Consider the following 23,593-nt stretch of genomic DNA (forward strand, 5'->3'; position numbering starts at 1 on the left):
ATCAGACCAAATAATGATTGAGAAATCAAATAAACTGTGCTAAATTCTTCTTTATAACTGCATAAAAAGGAAACCAGAAACTTGAAGGTAATAGGAAAAGGGTCAGCAGCAAAGCCAAGGCTGTGTGTAACCTAACCTGTAAGACCAAAGAAAGATCAGTATCCAAGTTAATTTTTACAGCCTATGCTCCTGGTCAAAGTCTAAATTCTTAATCTGTAACTGAGGATTTTAAGTTTGGAATTTCTATTTATCCTATGGGTAATTATTCTATTACTTTATATGCTAACACTAGATATACATGTAGCCTATAAGGCTCTGTGCCCAGAGGCAAGAGTGAAGGGTCAGAAAGTTCTCATATAGGGACCTTGGAAGCCTCAAAGACTAGCAGAGGGTAGTGACTAGCAAGAGCACTCTAACCAGAACAGTCCACACTAGAGAGTCTAGAGAGTTCAATAAATGTGGAAATTCCAAGGAGTCTAACCCAGGAGACAGAAGTCAATACAGAAACTAAGGAGACCCTATGTGAGACCAAGTAGGATGGACTACTCTACCCAAAAGGACAATAGGTACTAGAATCTAGCACTGGCAAGAGACCTAAATTCAGGAACTAAAACTGGAGGGATGTGTCGATCAAAGAAAACATTGATCAATATATATTAAAGACAAACAAGCAAACTATTACAAATTTGGACAGCTTTCTAAAAGGAGTTAGTACTTTCATTTTGATTTAGAAGCAGTAATTCAGGAGTACTGTCTTTGTCTTGTGAGTGGCAGTAAAATCATCCATTTATAGTTTTAGAAAGTTTTTCTACTACTACAGATATTTTTGTAAGAATTTCTATTATTGCCAATTAGTTATCTCTGAAAAACATTAAGAGACACGAAGGGGAAGGCTCTGTTGAAAAAGTCTAGAGTCTAACTGAACACAAAGTCACAAATAAAGAAGAAATGTAATTATGAAAATGGATAACTCCAATTCATTTTCATTTCAATTGAGCTTCATGAACAATGTGTTCAGTTATCAAATTTTAAGAAATAATTCCATATTTTTGTCAAAATACCAAAGGAACTTTTTTCAGTTATTCTGAAGAGACATGGTTTTCTCAGTGTCAGTATTTCCTTCAATAGCACAGACAGCAACATAGTGGATGGTTTCATAATTAGCTAAAGCCAACTACATTTTATGAGACTGGCCTTTGGTTTTAAATTCATAGTCTGGGGGAAGCTAGGTGGTGCAGTGGATAAAGCACCAGCCCTGGAGTCAGGAGTACCTGGGTTCAAATCAGGTCTCAGACACTTACTAATTACCTAGCTGTGTGGCCTTGGGCAAGCCACTTAACCCCATAAATTCATAGTCTGGAGGAGTGTGATTCTCCAGCACCAAAGGCAAACCCACTGCTGGGTTGGACTCTCCCTTACCATTGTACAAAGGAGTTAGTCTGTTACTTATCAACTTTAGCTCTCCAGGAGGGAGGAAAATAATTTAAAGCCTTCACTGCTCAATCTTCTGAAAATGCTGAGAGGTTTAAAGAGGGCTTCCTTAATTCTGAAAAATAATAATAGACTGCATGGAAAGCAATACATATAACATAAACATCCAATAAAAATTCAGATCAGACATGGGTCATGGGCTGCAAAGGAACGCAAAGGCTTCAACTTGAGTGCATTCAAGACTCTTGGAAAATGGGGCTTACTTTCTACTTTTTCTCTTCTCATCGGTAGATAGTAAGAAGACTCTGACCTAGCACTTTCCATACCTTTCTTTTAAATTTTCATCCCTTAGAAGAATCATTACTTTTAAATCTTAGGCCTAAGGAGGTTGTTGTTCCCTCTCATATTAATAAAAAAAACCTTTGGAGAAAAAAGATAAAGTTTGGTATGTGAGACACTGATTCTCATTTCCTAGAGCAGAATTAGACAATAAGCTACTCAAATGAAAGTCTTTCAAGCCAGCCTCCAAGGGCTTTTTCAGTCATTTCAACACAATAGCTTTTCCCTCAGAAAGGAATGGGCGGGACCCCCATCACACTGCCCTAAATTTTCAAAACATTTTCAACATAGCTTTAACCGTTACTCATTCAAAAGGAAAAAAATAAAGGGCAAAACAAGCTTTAATCTTCTAGACTAGCAGCCCAAGTCCAGCCTAGTCAAACTCATTGGAGCCAAGCTTTTCCTTTTATCCAAGGAGCCCCAGGATTCCTGGGCCCTTCAGTGAGCTCTTTTGGTCTCACAGAGTGGGCAGAGTGATTCAGTATGAAGTGCTTACTTACCTGAGCCAGGCCCAGAACAAAGCACTGGAAATATAGAGAAAGAAGAGGCCCCCCCCCCCATCCTTGGCTTAGAAAAGCTTCATTGGATCAGATCTAAAGAAGAGAAACAAGCCTCTTTAATCAGTAAACACTGATGAAGTACCTACACTACAAACTAGAGATTTGCAGTGGAAGCTCCACTGTTACCTAGCTTCTCAGATGCCCACATTCAATTTAGAGTGCACTCTTCCATCATCTTCCCTGATGGAATCTTATTTTTTTCTTTTTTCCAGTCACAGCTCAGACCCCATGTTGTTCCAAGAAAGTTTACTTGACCTTGAGCACCTAGAAGCACTTTTTGTCTCAAATTTTCCTGGAGGACTTTGTTCAGATGTCTCCTCATTGGATTGCCTGGTCCCTGAGAGCAAGGTGGATGGTTTTACAGTTCTCTCTACTCCAAGGACCAAGCACAATCCCAGGTATGTAATACATGTCAGCCAAAATTAGGTTCTTTTATTATAGTAGTAAAATCTCTGGCTCTTTTTTTATCTGCCTCTACCCTAATTAAGATCACCTTCATCAAAGAGTGGAAGAATGGCATTTTTTCTCCAAAGCAAGGAGACTCCCAAAGATCAGGTTCAATCTATGATTTAATCAGGTCAAGGGTTTTGGTTAATTCAATTTTAGTCTACAATTTTAGTGGATGTCAAAGCCTGATGGCCCTCAATGCCAAATGCCAATATTGGTGCAGTCAAATGGAGCCCATTAGTCCCTGGAAATAAAAGAAAACCTTGCTTTGTGTTCAGAAGGGTAAAAGATTTTCCCTTAAAGAATTACTCAAACTGTCCAAAGACAAAAGCCATCTGTAGGCAGTGAAACTCTAAACCTCAGCTCATACCAGAAGGGATGGACCAAAGACATGCAGCAAAGGAAACTGTCAGGGTTCAACATTTTAGCTTCAAGGGCACAGGCTTGGCCAGTAATAACACTGACCTAGAGACACAATATTCAGTACAAGCTGTGGATTCCCATAGAGACACTGTGGGTCAATTCAGGTGCTATAGTAACTCAATCTGAGGGTCCTCACTTGCTAAGACAGGAGTAAAGTCTTTTATATGAAAGACAAGTCTTCACTCCAGTCACATGGAAGATTACATTCTTGCCAAAATTACTGCCTTCCAGTTGTGAAACTGCTACTACCCTTGCTGTGAGCTGGAAAATCAACAATTCAATTTAATTCAGTAAACATTTATTACATTCCTCCTATGGACAAAGCACCATAGTCACAAAGTGAGTAAGAGCCCTTGCCTTCAATGAACTTATATTCTCGGGGTTGGGGGTAATACAAGGACACACTGTACAATATCAAGAAAATTTAATAGGAGAGCACTAATAACATGGAAATTGAGGGAGGTAAAATGGTTAGAGATTCATAAGTTTGGCTGGAACCTAGAGTTCCTGAAGTAAAGTACTATGAAATAAGGCTGGAAAAGTGAATGCTACGCTAAGGAGATTGACTTTTATATTAAAGCTAAGGGTGAGAAATAGTCACATCTGGGCCTGAAAATTTAGGGCAGAAAACTGTTCTTGTGTGTGGAGATTGCAATGGGGGGGGAGATAGTGAAGACAGGAACATTAGGAGTCTGAATCAAAAACAATTCCCCTTCTCCTCAAAAGATGGAAATTTCAACAGAAACATATAATAAAGTTCTATGTTCCTAACCCCAACCCCAGCACTCATTCCTTACTCTTTGGACTGGAATGTCAATTCATTCCCTAAATTCTAAAAACAAGTGGACAAGGATGAAGTAAGTCACTTAATCGTTCAGACTACTGTTTTGCCTCAAGAATGGCCTATAGTTAGAGAAAAAGTCAAGGCAAAGAAAACTCATGGCAGTTCAGTTCAGAATTGTACCTTGGGGAAGAGAAGGGATGGTGGGTCTCATCTCCTCCCTCTATCTTTTAAACATTAACTCTTTAAGTTTTACAATTAGAGTTAGGGGCACCAAAGGTAGCTTTTCCTCTTAGCCTATTCTTTTTTTTTTTTTTTTAGGTTTTTTGCAAGGCAAATGGAGTTAAGTGGTTTGCCCAAGGCCACACAGCTAGGTAATTATGAAGTGTCTGAGACCGGATTTGAACCCAGGTCCTCCTGACTCCACTATGCCACCTAGCCGCCCCTCTCTTAGCTTTAATGGAAACAATGAATCAATTTGAGGTGTGACTGACTGTGAACATACGCATTGGCCCTGACTCAATGAGGGACACTGGGTCCAATCAGTATCTGAATGAGTATCCCCACCACATATTTCTTATTTCTATAGATCTCTGAGGAGGGGGAGTAGTTTCCTACCTATAACAGTATCAACTCCACTTTGGGAAAAATGTCTGTAATTGTTAGGAAAATTTTAGTTTTTTGCAATTTTAGAGAGAATGGTAAGCTTAATAAAAGTTGGCATTTATATAGCACTTTAAGGTTTATAAAACACTTAACAGGTATCTCATGTGATATTTAAAACAATTTCATCAAGTAGGAGTTATTATTATCTTCATTTTACAGATGAGAAAACTGAGCTTGAGTAAATTCTGGGGCAGATTTCATTCTTAACACCATCTAGCTGACTTAACCATCACACAGACATAAAACTAGAGTCAAAATTTTATCTCAAATCCCCAGCCTTCAAAAAGTCATAAGCTCTATGAATTAGCAAACTATAAACAATCAAAGAAAATGATTGTTTTGGTTAACCTCCTAGGTCTGATTTAAATTCAACCAACTTTGAAGCCATTTTCATTCCTGCTCTCTTTCCTGCTTTTTTTGCAAGTCACTGGGGTTAAGTGACTTGCTCTGATTCACATAGCTAAATTAAGGATTAAATGTCTGAGGTCAGACCTGAACTCAGGGTGGTCCTCCAGACTCCAGGGCCAGGGCTCTCTATCTACTTTGTCAACTAGCTGCCCCCTTTCACTCTCTTTAAAAGGTGTAGTCAGTGTGTACCCTTCAGATATGTGGTTCTCTTTTTGCTGGTTTCACTCTACATCACCTAGTCTTTCCATGTTTCTTTGCTTTCTTCATGTTTGTCACTTTTAAAATGGTACCATAATGATTCATTACATTAATATGAGCAAGAGTTCAAGCATTAGAATGAATAATCTAAAACATATTCTCTTTGCTCTGACCCCAGCTCCTTTAACCAATCCACATATAGCAAGGACTATTTTGCTGGACTCCTTCCTTGGAATTTGCTACAACTCATTGAGATTCTTTCCAAAGAACCTAGTTTCATAATGACCTTACTTCAGTCTAAGCAGGGCAGAAAAGAACAGGACTATCACCATGCTCCTTCTAGATCCCCTCTTAATGCAGCTTAGAGCTGGTGTAGTTTAGGGGGCTGATCAGTCACTCTCAGATCTTTTTCACAAGAGATACTGTCTAGCCATATCCTCTCAGGAGCTTACCCTTGTAACACCACCAATAATCGGGTCTTTTTTCGGGTATAAGCTGATTGTCTGGCACTGCGGTTTTGCTGGGCCTCCAGGGCACTGGCCAGGTATCTTTGGAAGTGGGCTGCACTGAAACATTCAGAGGTGTCCATGGTTTGCCTATACATCATCCACCTAGGAACAACACAAATAAACTCAGGAACAAGAGTGATTTTTTCCCCCCTTACTGTTTAGATGACTTCTGATTTTATAAAATGCCAGTACCATTTTAGATGATTGAAAACTCTGCTCTAACCCACATGGAGGAGAGTAAAAATGCAGGGAGTCTCAAAAAACTTGGGATGGACAGTGACCTCTGTAGAGCAGAGACTGTCTTGGACTTTTCTTTGTATCCTCCATGCCTGGCCCAGAGCAGGCATCTCAAGAGATAATTGATGCTGACTGACTCTCTGACCAGAGAGGAGTGGAAACACAAAGTTAGACAGGCAGCCTGCTCTTGAGTTAGTCTGGAAGGACTTAACAAGAACAAGGTTCCCTAGCAAGTTTCCAAGGACCTCTCCTCACAGGGTTTCCAGACAAAACTCCTCCTCCTCTAGCTCTCCACTGCTTCCTTCCTTTCTTCCTTCCTCTGAAACAAAGCCTGGACAAAGGAGACATCAAAGCCCAGCTAAACATCTCAGTCAGCAGGACTTAATATTTTTTTTAATTAATTAGTATTTATTTTTTCTCTCTCCTACCCCCTTCCATATACCAAACCCTTGTTACAGATATGTTACAGATATATCTTCAAGAAAAATGAATTCCCACATTGATTGAAAATGTCTGTCTCATTCTGCATCTCAAATGCAGATAGGAGATAGGAAGTATACAATAAGGCTTTCTACAAACAACCAAAGACAAAGGCTCTGTGTGAGAATGCCCTGCACACTGGGCTCTAGGAATCCCATTAGGATACAGTCTTTGCAATGGGGTGGGTTCCTCTACATCTTCTGAGTATCAAACTATAAAAATCCCTTGGCTCACTATTTCCCAAGTTTTCATAATGGTCACTGCCCTTTATTTACCTCTTCAATAAAGCCATAGTCAATAAAGAACTATCCAAATGCCCAGGACACATGGCCAAGCACATGGCCAACTTACCCTCTCCTTAAATTGAGACCTACTAAATCCCTTTTTTTTTACCCAAAGCAAAGACAAGGTACTAACCTGCCATACTCTTTGTGCAGAGTGACCAGGAAAGCACCCAGATCGCTGGCATGACAGCCTGGCAGGCCAGTGACAATGTTGATAATCACCTAGGAGAAGTAAAAAACATTCAACAAATAAGCAAGAACTGTATGAAAGCATGATGTCAGGGAGGAGCCTAAATTTGGGTATGGATATGGAAAGCACTGGGAAAACCTAGAAGACAGCTTGATGGCATAGTGAATGGAGCTCAGGACTTGTACGCAGAAAGACCTGAGCTGCGTAACCCTGGCCTTATCTCTCAATCTCAGCTTCCTCCTCTGTCAAATGGGCATAACACTTCAAAGATTTGTTGTGAGTACCAAGAAAGCTATAATAATGTATAAAGCACTCTGAAAACATTAAATCATTCTTTAATTGTTAGCAATTGCTATTTTTGTAATTAATAAAGTGAACCTTTTTATTACCTAAGATACAGATATAGTCATTAACCTTATGGAATTTATACTTTCTTAGGGGCACAAATTGCAAAGATAATTATAATAATTTTATATGACAACTATATTACAAAGCTGTCCTCAAAAAATAACTCTATAAAGACCAAGATTTTAGATCATTACAGATCAAGAGCATAAAGGAAGGAGGAGGCAGCATTTGAGTTGAGATTTAAAGGTCAGATATTGATTGATTGGGGAAAAGGGAGAGGATTTTCAGGAATACAGAACAATGGGAGCAAAGATTTGGGGCAAGAGGACCCAAGAGAGGTAGCAGAGATCAGGCCTAGATCACTTAAAATAGAATGCATAAATGAGAGTAATATAATATACAAGGCTGGAAACAGGTGACACCAGAAGGTTGAAGACCTTGAAGATTGGAGTGGAAGCCAGACAAAAAATTTGAAATTTGTTTAGGAAAAAATTAGGGAGCCACTGGTATAAAGGATGAAGATGGGAAGACCAATTAGAAAGGCTGACTGTAATAAGGTCTGTACTGGGGAGTACTGAGAAAGAGTGGAGATGGCCATGAAAAATGTTACAGGAATGGTTGGGAGTGAAGGACTTGATACCTGACTAAGGAAAGGTTAAAGATAACAGAGAAAACAATGATAACACCAGCCTTACAGAGATGAGAAAACAGGGTAATTGGTGGTGTCATAGACAAAAATTAGTGAAACTAGGGGGAGAAATAGGTTTGGGGAGAAAGATATGAGTTTGGTTTTGATATAATGGATATTTAGGATTAAGGTAAAGATATCCTAGAGCAATTAAGAGACTATGGATCTATGGCCAGAAGATAGGCCAGGGTTAGAAACAATGATTGGGTAATTAGCTGCATGGAGGTGGTTGTTAAAAACCACAAAAGCTAATGAGATTAAAGAGAACAAAAGAATGCACAGAGAAAGGGAACATGTATAACTAAATGCGAAACTTCTCAGAAACATTGCTGGACAGTCAATATGGCCCTATGAGGGCATGGATGCAATGCTCTTCCCTCAGCCTCTGAGAATCATCTGCTTTTTTCAAGGGTCAGTGGAGGGACTAAATGCATTGTGAAGCTTCTCCTGGCTCGCCAGGTTTTTGATGTTTTATCTCAGTTTACTTTATATTTACTTATCTGTGCATGTTTTTAATTTCCCCATGAGAATGTGAGCCTCTTGACAGTAGGGACTGGTGTGGCTCTATATTTGTGTCCCAGACCTTAGCAAAGGGTCTTGCTCATAATAGGGACCTAATAAACTGAACTGAATTCTTTGGAAGAGGAAGGCACAGTACACATAATTTTCTTAATAATTTAAAATAAATGACATCAGGTTATAATAAACTGAAAGTTTCTATGAACAAGGTAGATATCAAAGGACAGAAGCCGAACCCAGCTCTGCTTCATATCCATGTGCCAATGCCATGCTTCAGGAGGCTCAGCCCTCAGGACCAATATTGGCCAAGGGAAAACTAGATAATCTTTTCCTCTTCCTCCTTCCTCTCCCTTTCCCCAGTCCCACAATCTTCAGGTCACCCAATGGTTATCTAAGATAGTAGAATACAATGTAGTTTAACAAGCAATGATTAGGATCTATGAAAAGCACAGGTGTTAGAAATACACGGACAAAAATGAGGAATGAAGACCATGAAGAGTTTCTATCCTGGGCCCTGTTGTACAACCATACCAATAACAACCCCTTTGGGGATGACTGTATGTAATTGTTAGACCTATATCTAGACTCCCCCAAATGACACAAGTAACCTTGTTCTGCATCTCATTTTTCCAAAGCTCTGGTCTCAAGTAGCTGTTAATTTCCAATTTTTATCGGAAAGGGTTCAATAAAAATGGACACCAAAGTGTTAGGGCAACTGCCAGAGAGTGAAGTTCATTGGAAAGTACAAGGAGGGAATGTAGGAGGACATGACCCTTGGGAAGAGGGTATTATTTGTTTGCCCATGGCTGTCCTGGAGCAGATGCCAGAAAAAGTGAGTTCTGGTTTATATGGTAAACTAAGGTAGGCTCTCTCAATCTGGAGAATGGACTAAGGAGGACCATAGCCTTATATAAGGTTGTGTAATGGGAAGGGGTCCTGGTGTTTCATAAGCTTCCTTAGATCTGTTACAAGGGTAATGAAGACTTCTGTAAACATTGTCCAAAGCAGGTTTCAGATATACAATGATATCAGGCTCAAAGAGGGTGTCAGCTTATGAAAAGAATCTTCTCCTGGCCTTTCTTTGTTAAACCACCTTAGCTGCCCCTGTCCGTCCCTCCTTTCATTCTTCCAACCTGCTGGGTTAGCTTGGTTACCTTTTCATTTTCCACTTTCTGAACAGGCTTGATTTCTTCCTGTTGCAGAAGGACAGGCAAATGGGACCTCATTACTGGTTCCTGGCTAACACTGCAGATGGCAAAATGCTGGAGAAACCTGGAAAAAACAAAAGCTGATATTATTACCTTCCAATCTCCAAGACAACCTGAATGTGTCCATTCAAGCAGAGAACTCTAGAGTTGCTTGCTGTAAAATAAACCTTGGGGCACTTTCCTCTCAAAAATCAAATTGTCACCATTGTCATATAATTGCCTTGGTCAGAGAGGGGAGCTGGGACAGCCCCTGGAGCTGGACCCCCATGCCAACCATAGAATTCACTTTCTGTTACTCCCAGTAATAATATGCACAAAGGTCTATAAACCAACCACAAACAGGAAACACAGAGGTAGTTACCTGTCCAGATCAGGAAGACGGGCATTCAGGAGTTTGACCTGACTCCCTTTTTCCACAACAGGATAGGACTGGGCATTAAACAGTTTTTGCATATTGGCATATCTGAAATGAGAAATATTGATACAATTGGGTACAACATAGTATGGAGCTAATTTTACTTAAAATTACTCCCTTGAAAACTTTTTCTAGACAGTCACATATTGTTTTCATTTGTTCAAAAACTCTTGTGTTCTTAATACCAATAAAATATGAACAAATCTGTGATTGAGTCTGACTATCTGGAATACTAGAGCACTCATTTTGTCCACTTTTTTGGCAGATGGCACATGGTCTTGTCACTGCTGGTAGCTCATGAAGAAGGGGAAAGCAGACCTAACTGAACATGCAGTTGGTTCACCCACTCAGGAGCTATGTGTAGAGCTGGGGTGAGATGGTAGCAACTCCAGCATGATTTTCTGATTCTGTTATTTCATTTTTCAAGGTCCTCCCTTTAGCCACCCCCCCCCCATTCTAGATAATAGAATGTGTGACATAAATAGTCCAAGCTGACAGACAGATGTCAGCATTGGTTCTTTCTAAGCCTGAGCAAACCACAAATGTGAGGTGGGCAAGTCCAAGACCCCCAGTGACAATGCATATATCATACCCACAATTGTACCCAGGGAAGAAGGTTCAAAGACTAATAGCAGCGACTTACAATCTTTTTTGTTCTTCAGATAATCCGTCTTCCTGGATCACTTTTAAAGCCAGATCTGAGTTAGCTGGGTGTTGCCAGGGAGAGAAGACCTAAAAAAACAGAATCCATGCAAGGACCATTTAAAACTCAACAATAGGATGTAGAAACCACATGGGGATTTGGTTGTTGTTGAAAACCTAAACTGTCGGCTCAAAGCAAAACCACAAAAACAAACACTCTTTCCTCTAAATGGGGTCTAAGATGCACATTTTCCCAGACAAACATCATTCTCTGATTTTGAAGTATTTACTATATTTACAGATACAGAGAAAAAAAGAGAAGAGAAAATACATGTTTTTTTTCATCATGGCAATGTTTTCTCTGGAGCATTTAATAAAAAAAGGAAGATTCGTGTTTCTATCTCAAGTGATTCAGGTGCTGCCTACAGGAGAAGCAGGAGAATGGAGGAGACCTCTGGACACAAGGTTGGATTTACTGCTAGATTTGTCCCAGGGATTGAAAGCCTAAAAAAAAAATAGGCAAAGGGAAAATGGCAAGACAGAAAAACAGTTAAAAGGAAAAAGCAGTATAGAGTACTCCTTGGTGCCTTCCTTGACAGGCTTTTGGCATTGAGACTTTGGGAGTTTCTAGAGATTTGATTAGGGGAGAGATATGGACTTGTACAGAATCCTAAGTTGAGAATTTCCATAGCCTTTTTCAAGGAAATAAACAGTATCCTCACCAGGACTCAGAGGGTTATTGTGAGAGAAGCACTTTGTAACCCTAAAAGAGCTCATTACATAAATATTAGCTATTATTACTCCAAAGTTCTTCAAATGTTGCCATGTCCTTCTATATATTCATTTAATTAATTAATTAATTCAATAGCTCTTTCTTGAACTCTGATGAAATGAGTGCAAGGTGAGCCCTTTAACATGACAACCCTTGGAGCAACGCTTCTTGTAAGTGGGCCTCTTGCCTTTGTGAATTTCATGTATCCCTACACCCTCATGATCTACATTTAGTAAAGAAGAAAAGATAAAGTCATCAGTTTCCTCAGGAGGAATGGCTCTTTCTCAGGGGGCAGGCCTCAATGATGAGGAAAAACAAGGAATTAAGAACAAAATGGTATCCATACTAAGAATCAGGAAAACTGGATTCCAATACTGGCCCTGCTATTAACTTACTATATGCTCAGCTAAAAGTGACTTTCCTCTCATGCCCTGTAGTCTGTTTAGTATGAGGGATGGAGGAGATAATCTTCACCTATCCCTTCCATGTCTGAAATTCTTTAATTCTAAAGACTTTAAAGGCAAGTCAACCAAGGCTAGGTAAATCAGAATTCCTTGGGGGATATTCTCTAAGATTGAAGAATAATGGGACACAGTAGATATAGAAGCAGAATTCATGACCACTGGCTACAGGCTGCATGGTCAAGAGGGAGGCCATGTTCTTGGTCTGGCAGATAGAAGAGAGCCTGAAGATCGAGCAGTGCATTAACATTTCAAAAAGCAACGGAAAATAATGAAAAGAGTTGAAGGAGAGGGGATTAATGTGGAGTCAATGTGTAAGAGTAAGGGGGTCACACAAATATCTCAGTATCAGACTGGAAACAAAATATAAAACAGGAAAATAATAGAGAAAATAAAGAGACAGTGATATCAAAAGCAGGAATAGCTGATAATCCACAGTACTTTACAACTTCCAAAATATTTTTACAGACATCTTACTTAATCTTTAGAATGAACCTGTGAGATGGGCTAGATAATTGTTAGCCTCATTTTACAGATAAGGAAACCACAATGGAGAAAATGAAAATTTTGTTTTTTCCTTTGTTCTTGAGAAAAATCATGACATTGGGGGGTAATGTCAAGACAAGCATATGAATTGGATTTGAGTGAGGGGGATGCTGTGCTAGGTCACTAGCTTCATTTTCTGCTCCAGAGCCATTTGGATCTAGTGACCAGATATGGATCAGGAAGATTGGAGATGATCCTGGATGTGAAGTAATCAGGGTTAAGTGACTTGTCTAGGGTCACACAGCCAGTAATTGTCAAGTGTCTGAGGCTGGATTTGAACTCCTGTCCCCCTAATTCCAAGGTCAGTGCCTAAAAAATGGCAAAGTAACTTGGCAAAAGTCACATCTTTCCCAAGCGGAAGAACCAAGGCTTTGATTTCAAATACTGCTCTTTCCCTTATCCTGCAGTGGGAAACTGCAAGAATAAACCAATTGGAATGAACTGGCATTTTGGGAACAGAGGAACAGAGGAAAGAGGAACAGAGAGAGTGTTGGGAAAAAATGACAAGATTGAAGGTACTCAGCAGATTCCAGTTTCCTCTCCTTAATGAGAAAGGGCAGAACTCTTCACTTAGTCTGTTTACACAGCATTTCATCAATTAATCAAAAATTTATTAAGTGCCTTCAGCATGACCTGTGATTCAAAAAAGGGAAGTGATCCCTATCCTCAAGAAGTTAGCCTTTTTTTTTTTTTTTTTGGTTTTTGCAAGGCAATGGGGTTGTGTGACTTGGCCAAGGTTGCACAGCTAAATTATTAAGTGTCTGAGGATGAATTTGAACTCAGATCCTCCTGACTCCAGAGACAGTACTCTACCCACTGCATCACCTAGCTGCCTGAGTTTACCTTTTAATAAGGTAGATATGTACAGATATAAATATATACATGAAAAACATATAATGTAACCAATTATGATGATGATAAGAGTAGCTAGTGTTTGGTACAATGAGGTGTGCAAAGTGGTTTATAAACCTCTCATTTTCTCTTACAACAACTCTAAGAGATAGATATCATTATTTCCATAACACGGATGAGGAAACTGAAGTAGACAAGAGTTAAAGTGATTTGTCCCAGATCTCATGCCTAGTAAGTATCTGAAGCCAATTTGAACTCAGGTCTTGCTGATTCTTGGTACAGCACCCTATCCAAAATGCCATCTAACTAAGGGGGATTGTGGAATTACAGAAGGAATTACTTGAGCTGAGTCTTGAAGCATACAAGAATTCCAATAGGTGAAGGTAAGATAAGAGAGAATCTCCAGCACATGATGAGAGAACCAGAAATGGAGTGTCTGTACAGCTGAACACTATGTGTGTATTGGGGGGGAAATAACAAATAAGAAGCCTATACAGATATATATGATGGGACCACGTTTTGAAAAGTTTTGCCTGCCTATCACAGGTATTTCTAGAGGCATTAGGGAGCTTTTCTGAGTAGGACAGGGGACAGTCAGACCTGGGATTAGGAAAATCACTTTGGTAGCAGTATGAAAAATGAAGGAGGGGGAGAAGGCTCAAGGCAGGAAGATCAATTAGGAGGTTACAACAACTGTAGTAATAACAATAAAAAAGTAACAGTATTTTAAAAGAGAGGTTTTCAAAACTCTTTATAAATTGATTACAGAAAATCAAGTTTCTAAGATACTTCTGCTAGTCAGAGGCTCTCAGAGCTGAGAGGACAGAGGGACACAAGTCCTGCAAAAATAGGGTAGAAGCTAAGAGAAAAAAAAGATGGAATTTTCTGGATTTCTCTGGAGTCAAAATGAATTTCTTATACTATTAGCTCTCTAAAAGTTAGAGGAGAAGACAGAAATTACAGAGTTGGCTTTGTTAGGAACAGTTTCAACCTACTCCAGCCTCATCAGTTTGATCTACCTTAATCTCTTGGTTTTTTTATTTAGAGTTAGCTGCATAACAGCTCAGATCTCTCTCCTTTCTGAAAATATGTATGGCATCCTTCTACTCTCACTCTCTGATGTGACCCAGGAAACACCTTCCTCAAAGCTCTGTTTCTAGCACCAAAGCTTTGAGGAAGAGCTGGTTTGGTGCCACTGTTCAGCTGGGCAGACAGGCAGGCAGGGCAGGCAAACATTAGAGCCACTTCCCAGGAGTGGCTCCTTCCCAGTCCAGGATAAGAACCCTCCTATAGAAAGGAAGTCTTTCCTGCAGTCTCTTCAAATTAGCACATCTCTACTTATCTGTTTATATGCTGTAACCATGAGGCTCCCCCAGTCTAAGTGCCTTGAGGGCAGGATTTTTTGTTGTTTTGTCTTTGTCTCCAGAATGCAGTAGAATGGGCAGGAGTTAATATATGCTTGTTGAATTAGATTCCATAGCTATGTTGGAAGCTTCTCAGAAAGGTGTTGAACTCTATCAGTCACAGTTTATCTATCTCAACATTTTGCCTGAGGACAAAACAAATTGACCTGTAGTTTTTTTTTTTTTCTGTTAACAGCTTAAGAACTTTCAAGTCTCCTCAAGTCCAATGAGTAGTTTCTCAGGCCTACTATATCATAATAATCTTCATGGAGGTGGGATTTCTTAAAATGAACATCTCTCCACTTTGATTGGCAAGGACTCTGGACATAGGAAATTGGCATCCAAGCATAGCATTACCCACACTGAATTATATTCTCCTATAGGTAAGACTCTCCTTTAATTGACACTTGACAAATATTCTTCCCTCTCCCTCTCCCTCCTCCCCTTCTCCCCCTCCCCCTCTCAATCTGTCTGTCTATCTATCTATCTATCTATCTATCTATCTATCTATCTATCTATCTATCTATCTACCTGTATGTATGTATGTATATAAAATAAAGACAAAAAATGAAAGGAAAAATCTGTGGATAATTGAGAAAGTATATATAACTATCCACATATATGCCTACTTTCTCTACATGTATGAGAATGCTCTACACAACTATTATACCCTTAATAAAGGTAGAAGAAAGAAATAGGTAGACTTATATTTTATTATAAAACAGACCACATTTCTGCAGTCACATCATTAACTGAAAGGAAGCAGAGAATACAAGGTTCTACTCTCTTAATTTTTTCTGACTATAAAATAAGCATTTACCTTTTTTTAGCAAAATGCTACCTAAAACAAGAAGCATTGCATGAATATATTAAAATAATATAAAATTCTTTGGAAATTACAACAGAGACAAGATTGTTCTACAAGCTTCTGATTATATTAATGTCAAGAAGGATGTAATATAGGGAGACATTTAGTTTTTTATTGTTTTCTATTTTTTGTTTATTTATTTTATATTATTATAATAACCATATTGTGAGAGTAAACATAACCCCCCCCCCCAAAAAAAGATGAGAAACCTCAAGAATAGTGAGAGAGAAAAAAAATGTACTTCACTCTGTGTTCAGATTCCAATGGCTGTCTCTGGGGTGAGTTGCCTTCTTTATCATGCGTCCACCAAAGAAGTTGCTTCAATATTTTTCCTACAGTTGCTATTACTAGCTGTATTTCCCTCCACTCTATTCCTTCCCACTCTCATTTATTTTATTCTCTCTCTTCCTTCACCCTGTCCCTGTTCCAAAATATGTTGTATCTGAGTACCCTCTCCCACAATCTTTCCTCTTTTCTATCATCTATTCCCTCCCCCTAGACCCCCATTCTCCCTTATTCCATCCCTTTTGTCTCATTTTTCTCTAGGGTAACATAGATTTCTATACCCTATTAAATGTGTATGTTATTTCCTCTCTGAGCCATTTCTAATGAGAATGAAGGCTCACTCACCCTTGCCTTCCCCACTTTCCACTCCACTGAAAAAGATTTTTCTTGACTTTTTTATGTGAAATATCTTAGCCCCTTCTTCCTCTCCTTTCTCTTCCTCCCAATACTTTCCTTTATTACCCAGTGACTCCATTTTTTTTTAACTACATTATACCATTATATTCATTATATTCAGCTCTTTCCTGTGCCTTATCTATATATGATCCTTGTAACTGTCCATGCAGGTATACAAATAATTCAACATTATTAAGTTCCTCATAATTAGTCCTTCTCATCCACCCCCTCTATGGTTCACCTGAGTCCTGTACTTGGAGATCAAACTTTTGGTTCAGCTCTGATTGTTTCAATAGGAAAGTCTGAAGGTCCCCAGTTTGATTGAAAGTCCATCTTTTCCCTTGAAAGAGCATGTTCAGTTTTGCTGGGTAGTTGATTCTCAGTTATTAACCAAGATCTTTTGCCTTCCAGAATATCATATTCCAAGCCCTATGAGCCCTTAATGTAGATGTTGCCAGATCCTGTATAATTCTGACTATAGAGTCATGGTAGCTTAATTGTTTGTTTCTGGCAGCTTTTAGTATTTTTGCTTTGACTTGGGAGTTTTGGAGTTTGGCTATAATATTCCTAGAAGTTTTTCTTTTGGGATCTCTTTCAGGAGGTGATCAGTGAAGTCCCTCAATTTCTATTTTAGCCTCTGCTTCTGGGATCTCAGGGCAATTTTGCTGTATTATTTCTTGAAAAATGAAGTCTAGACTTTCTTCCTGGTCATGACTTTCAGGTAGCCCAATAATTTTTAAATTACCTCTCCTGGATCTGTTTTCAGGGTCAGTTGTTTTTTCCAATGAGATATTTCACATTTTCTTCTAATTTTTGTTTTTTTAGTACAGTTTTATTTCTTCCTGAGTTTTTGCAAAGTCATCAGCTTCCTTTAGTTCCATTCTGCATTTGAAGGAGTTATTTTCTTCAGAGAGCTTTCTTATCTACTTTTCCAGTCGGCCAATTCTGCTTTTTAAAGCATTCTTCTCCTCATTTGCCTATTGTGTTGCTTCTTCCTTTTGGCCTAAACTGGTTTTTAACAATATTTTCTTCAGCATTTTTTTGTATTTCTTTCATCAAGCTGCTGATTTGGTTTTCATGATTTATCTGCACCATTCCAAATTTTTCCTCTACCTCCCTTAATTACTTTTCAAAGTATTTTTTGAGCTCATCCATAACCTGAGCCCATTTTCTATTTCTCTGGGAGATTTTGGGTACAGAAGCTTCAATTTTGTCATCTGAATCTTCTGGGGACCAAAGTAATTTTCTATGCTCAGATTCTTCTTTTTCTTTTGTTGCTCATTTCCTCAGCCTATGACTGATTTGCTACACTTCCCAGGCTTTGGGGTTTTTTTTTTTTGGGATAACCCACAGGGACCTTAATTCCTTCAAGGTTTTATGAGAGGTGCTCTGGGATGTGTATGACCCCCAAGCCCTCCCCTCTGCCCTGGAGCTGTGAGGAGGGTCCCTGCTCAGCTATGGTGGTATGGAAGCCCAAACTGCAACCTGGATCTCAGTGTGGGCAAACAGCTGAGTCCTGCCCCAGGCAGTCTCCCTGGACCCCAGCTGCAGCTATGCTGGCAGTGAATTTTTCCAACCTCCGATCCCAGTGAAACAGATCTTTCCTGTGGAACTTCTAAGTTGTCTTGGACTGTGAAATTTTATCACCCAGTCTTTCTGAGGGTTCTGTCCCTATAAATTTTGGCTAGAGTCATAATTTGACAGCTTTTGGAGTTTTTTGGGGAACGAGTTTCCAAGAATTCCTGCCTTCACATGGCTCTACCCCAACAAATATTCTTGATCAATTCATCACTAATAAAAAAAAAACATGGCAGATGAAGCAGTCACTTTTAGTCTTCTAACTGCCAAGCATGATCTACTTCCCGCAGATTTCCTATATGAAGAAAGATCAACCCTAGGTCACCCTCCCAGGAAGTGCCAGAAAAGTCCTACCAAGGTATTAGCTGGACAGAGGGCAGGAGTAGCAAGATGTACCTGGACAAATGGATGAGTTATATTGAGAAAACTAGGGGGGGCAGCTAGGTGGCTGGAGTCAAGAGTACCTGGGTTCAAATCTGGTCTCAGACACTTAATAATGACCTTGGGCAAGCCACTTAACCCCATTTGCCTTGCAAAAAAACCTAAAAAAAATATAAAGTTGGGAAAACTAGGAAGAGAAAGTTAGGAGAGAAGATTGTGAAACCTTTTCCTCTAACACCCTTCAAAATCCTTTTTCTCTAGTAGTATCGGTATAGCTTTGGGGTCCTCACTGTCAGGGAAGAAAAGACAACTTGCCATGAAACTAGTCATACAGACAGGAAGTACCATATTCTAACATCAAAGAGGAAAATGCCTGTTACTAAAACTGGAATAAACTAATTAGAATAGGCCACAAGTAAGAATTCCAATAGTTGACTACAGGTTATCAATAAGGAAGTTAATAAATAAGCAAGCACTAGGAACTAGGGATATCTACAAAAATGAAGAAGATTTTTCTCACACATAAGATTAGGAGAGTCAGGTGCAGAATCGTGCCTCTCATACTGCAGGGAAGAAAGGAACTGGTGATTAGAGGCTGCATACTTTTGCACAATTTAGAAACCTGGGTCAGGTATACTACTAGTTAGGGTCAAAGAAGCAAACATCAAGGCAGGATATCACAAAGAATGATTTTATCCAGATCATGAGAAAACAATTAATGCAATCATATACTTAAAGCATGGGTTACAACCCAGGGCTTAGGAAAAAAACACAAGGGGTGGCCCTTAAAAAAAGAATAAAATCAAGAACTGGGTGACAATCCTCATAGAAACTGAAAATCCCTTAATTATTTATTGCTTTAGATGCCTAAGCCTCACATCCCCAAAATCTAACTCAAGGGGAAAGCCTTGCAGGTTTGCTTAGTCCCAGTGACCCTCTTCCAGGTAATGATGGTCACTGTCTTATTGAATGTATTTAAACTGTCCTATTCCTTGTTCTTTTCTCAGCCAAGCAGCTTACAGTGCCCAGGTAATATCAGTCCAAAACTGACCTTTAAGTTTTAAAGGCCTGTAAGTATACCCTATTTTGGCAGCTGCCTCAGTGAGGTACCAAAGATCAATGAAAGTCAATATGGAGTCATTTACCATTCTTGATGCTACTACTTCAGTGAAGCATAGAGTTCTTTCAATTTCACTGCTGTCTTCCCTAATAATCATCATTCTTTTTTTCTATTCACTTTTAAATTGATTGAAATAGATAAGCACCTATTGTATGCAGAGCACTGTGCTTATATTTTGCTAAAGAGGTTCAATTCCTTTTTTTTTAGTTTTTTTTGCAAGGCAGTAGGGTTAAGTGACTTGCCCAAGGTCACACAGCTATATAATTATTAAGTGTCTGAGGCCAGATTTGAACTCAGGTCCAGGACTGGTGCTCTATCAACTGTGACACCTAGCTGCCCCTCAATTTATTTAAAGAAAATTTTGTCACTTAACCCCATTGCCTTGCAAAAAGCCCCCTCCCCTAAAAGAGAAGAAACTTTGAAATATATTGGTGTTACCTTTGCATAGAATGCTTGGTACATCTTGGATTTAGGGAAAAAGGCAATCATCAGAAAATTACTTGATGTGTGGAATTCAACTGGAAGATAAGGAAGCAAGGAACTTTTGAAGTCTATCAATAAGACAGCAACAACACTGGTAGAGTCCTAAATAGGAGGGAAAAGAAGATTTTTATTAAAAGCATTTTTGAAAAAGGAAGACAATTTCCATTGATAATTATGCTGCTCATCATCCATATAGTCAATATAAAATTCAATCTCCACAATCATTTTGTCCATTCTCATTTCTTCCATTCAATAGGCATTCATTAAACATGCACTAGACATTGTATGATGCACAAAGCTACAAATGTGCCTGACAGCTAAGAATTTACAGTCTACTAAGTGGTTTACACATTATAAGAATGACTATAACACAAGGTAGAGTATATTGGATACAAAGGAGAGATTCCAGACAAACTGAAAGAAGAAAATTTCAGGAGAGAAAGATCCCTTTTAGTTAGGAGTGACTACATTAAGTCTTCATGGAAGAAGTGATGCCTAAGGTTAGTCCTTAAGGAGAATGGCATTAATATGGAGATGGTTGTGGGGAAATGTATCCAATCCAGGAGAGAGGATGAGTTAGGGCATGTCACAAGACAGAGAGAACAGTGCAGCTTGGTTGGAATTGAGTGCAGGTGAAGGGGAGCAGTAGGAGATAAATTTGCAAAGATAGGCTCCAACTAGACTTTGGAAGGTTGAACACTAGGATAACAATTGAGGGAGCCACTAAAAGTGTCTGAATAGAGAGGAGTGAGATGAGAAGAGCAATGGAATGATGACTTGGGCAGCGCTATAAAGCATAGGCAGGCAAGGGGATAGGCTACAAGCATGAAGACCAGCTAATACATGATCACAGCAGTCAAAGCAAAAAAAAGGTCAGGGTCTAAACTAGGGCAGTTTGTAGAGGATATGGTGAGGAGTCTACAGATATAAGAGAAAGTGTTGGAGATAGGAAAAAATAAACTAGACAACTGCTTGGCTGGTAGGGGGTAGGGCAGAGGGGATTTATGAAAGTTCAGGAATGGAGGAGAGTTGGAGGAGTAAGTATTTACATATCCCTTAAAGGTTTGCAAAGCACTTCAGATTTGCTTTCTCATTGGACCACCCACAAGAACCCAGGGAGGCAGTTTTGATTATATTCCCCATTTTACAAAGAAACTGAATCAGAGGGAAGTTAAGTGAATTGCCCAGAGCCACCCAACTAGCAGTCTCTGACCATCAATGTTCTGACTTCGAAGTCTAGCATGCTACCCACTACACCACCTGGCTGCTTCATCAAGCCTTCCAGACTGCCAGGGATCTGCAAGAAATCAGTGGCTCCCACAAAGAAAGGAAGAATAGTGTCAAAGTTCACCATTGTCTCAGAAGTCCAGATATGACAGTATTCTTAATCTAATGTCAGCTTTTTTTCTTCCATTATCTCCCCCACAGCAGCAAATCGGGAAGAGTCTCCAGTAAAACTCTCCTTTCCAGAGAAAACTACTCCCCTACTGGATCTTGTAAAAGCAGAGAACTTGAAACTCTTTTCCCATTGATTACTAGTCAGTCATTTTTCTCAAGTAGGTGAAGCATGTTTTCATTTCTCCTTTCATTACTACCTTCTCTCATTTCCTTCCCATATCTCCCCTGGGCCCCATTCCAGCAAGGTCCTGTTCTCAAATAGTTGGCATAGTTGAAAAGCAATCTGATCAACTAATTAATCCCTGCTAGTGTATTAGCTGATATTAAAGTATGATACTTTTTTGACATAGCCAAATTCTAATGGGAGACTGAAACTCTGTCAAGCCCTCAAGACCCAAGGAATGTATTTTCATAATGATCAGATGTCAAGAAATCAGAACTTGGAGAACAGATTCTTGTTCCTGATACCCCTTACATCACAATACTACCTATTCTAGCTCCTCACAAGAGGAGAATCCAGTCTCCCAATATAGGTGCCAGGCACATAAAAGGGCCCAAGTTAACTCTCAAACACTTCTCTGGACAGATATTAGGAGTCAGACTCCCTCTATAGCAAAAAAGGAATCTTTTGTTTTTTGAGCAAATAACCTAACTCTTCGAGGTCAGGGTCACACTAATAGCTAATGTGTAAAATTGAAAAGTGTATATACAGACTATAGTCTCAATCCAACCACACACAGAATCACAGCAATTCTCAAAAATAGAGACAACAATTTTAGCCCTGAAGATGGGCTGTAGCTCTACAAGTCTGTCAAGATATTTTTTCCTTTTTCTGTAAACACTGGCTAAAATTCAGTATAAGGAACAAGTCATTAAAGATGGCCTAATAGAAATCTCTTTAAAAAATTATTCATATTTGGAATTTAATAAAGACTCGCTAAGGAAAAAAGTCACATCCATCTGACTTCCAGAAAAATGGATCATTTTCAAGTCCAAGACATAACACAAAAAGGATCCTAGGTTTTTACCAAAGGCAACAGCTTTACCAAAAGAGAGATTTGCCAAATCATCAACAAAAAATAAGCCTATGTTTTCATGAAGGACACAAAGTGAACAAAATCTTGTTCACCAAATTTCAGAGCAATAAAAGGGGACTTTCTGCTCAAAACTGATTAGAACTAATCAATGGCAGTACTATTTTACTCAGCAGGGAGCAAACTGATAGAAATTACAAATCCAGAGAAGTGGAGATGTTGAAAATAGTTCTAGGTTTAGGAAGAAATTTATGGAAGAGAGATGATAGGTCCATCATTAACTTTTTTTTTTTTGCAAGGCAAATGGGGCTAAGTGGCTTGCTCAAGGCCACACAGCTAGGTAATTATTAAGTGTCTGAGACTGGATTTGAACCCAGGTACTCCTGACTCCAAGGCTGGTGCTTTATCCACTACGCCACCTAGCCGCCCCTTCATCATTAACTTTTAAAGAAAGACAGGCATCACTGTGGCAAATACTTATTAACCTTTTGAAATTGATATCCTGGGGACTAAAAATGTCTTCCCAACAACTATCACCACTTGCCCTTTTCAGACAGTCCAGGACAGTAAATCTGTTTTGTTTTCATTAAAAATTCACACTCTACCTGGGTTCAAATCCGGTCTCAGATACTTAATAATTACCTAGCTGTGTGGCCTTGGGCAAGCCACTTAACCCCATTTGCCTTGCAAAAACCTAAAAAAAAATCACACTCATGGCAGTGATTGGGTCATTACTTTTTCTTTTCAAAAGCTAACCTGCTTGGGCAAGCCACTTAACCCCATTGCCTTGTAAAAACTAAAAAAAAACAAAAAAAAAGCTAGCCTGCAGGAGGACCAAAGAGTCACTCTTTTCTGGACCATGAGATTATTATATGGCAAGGCTGCCCATAGTCTTGCCCAAGTAACCCTTCTTCATCACCTAACCTTTTTCCTTCACTGTTGCTTGCTCTACACTGTTAAGAAACAACAAAACTTAACTTTAGGTTTATAACAAATATCTGGCACTGGATCAGTGCAGGATATCACAAAAAGCCAGTTACATGAAAAGAGTCTCTCCAATGAAACAATTAAAGGAAGGTCAACATTATAATAGCTGCAGAATTATAAAAGTTCAAGCAATGGTGCATTAAGAAGATGGAGCACAGATAAGGAGGGTCTCTTGCTTTTTTGTACCATCCTAACCATTTGCTTACTACATTAAGTGACAGAAATGTATTGAGTGTGAACTCTTCCAGGAGTAAGT

At 39.2% G+C, this 23,593-nt stretch overlaps 1 protein-coding gene across 3 annotated transcripts in view; it reads right to left on the bottom strand.

Annotated features, from left to right (window-relative positions):
* The window catches only part of DNAAF9 (dynein axonemal assembly factor 9), a 168,810-nt gene that overhangs the window by 34,393 nt on the left and 110,824 nt on the right, over positions 1 to 23,593 (bottom strand). For all 3 annotated transcript variants that reach the window (XM_074230098.1, XM_074230097.1, XM_074230099.1), the window contains 6 exons: positions 19,874 to 20,020; positions 10,775 to 10,863; positions 10,078 to 10,179; positions 9,663 to 9,780; positions 6,897 to 6,985; positions 5,706 to 5,864 (listed from right to left, as the gene is read on the bottom strand). In XM_074230098.1, the coding sequence (XP_074086199.1) occupies positions 5,706 to 5,864; positions 6,897 to 6,985; positions 9,663 to 9,780; positions 10,078 to 10,179; positions 10,775 to 10,863; positions 19,874 to 20,020 (704 nt within the window). The remainder of the gene's footprint in view (positions 1 to 5,705; positions 5,865 to 6,896; positions 6,986 to 9,662; positions 9,781 to 10,077; positions 10,180 to 10,774; positions 10,864 to 19,873; positions 20,021 to 23,593) is intronic.

Source organism: Macrotis lagotis, chromosome 3 (genome assembly GCF_037893015.1).
Source record: "Macrotis lagotis isolate mMagLag1 chromosome 3, bilby.v1.9.chrom.fasta, whole genome shotgun sequence".
Classification (NCBI taxonomy): domain Eukaryota; kingdom Metazoa; phylum Chordata; class Mammalia; order Peramelemorphia; family Peramelidae; genus Macrotis; species Macrotis lagotis.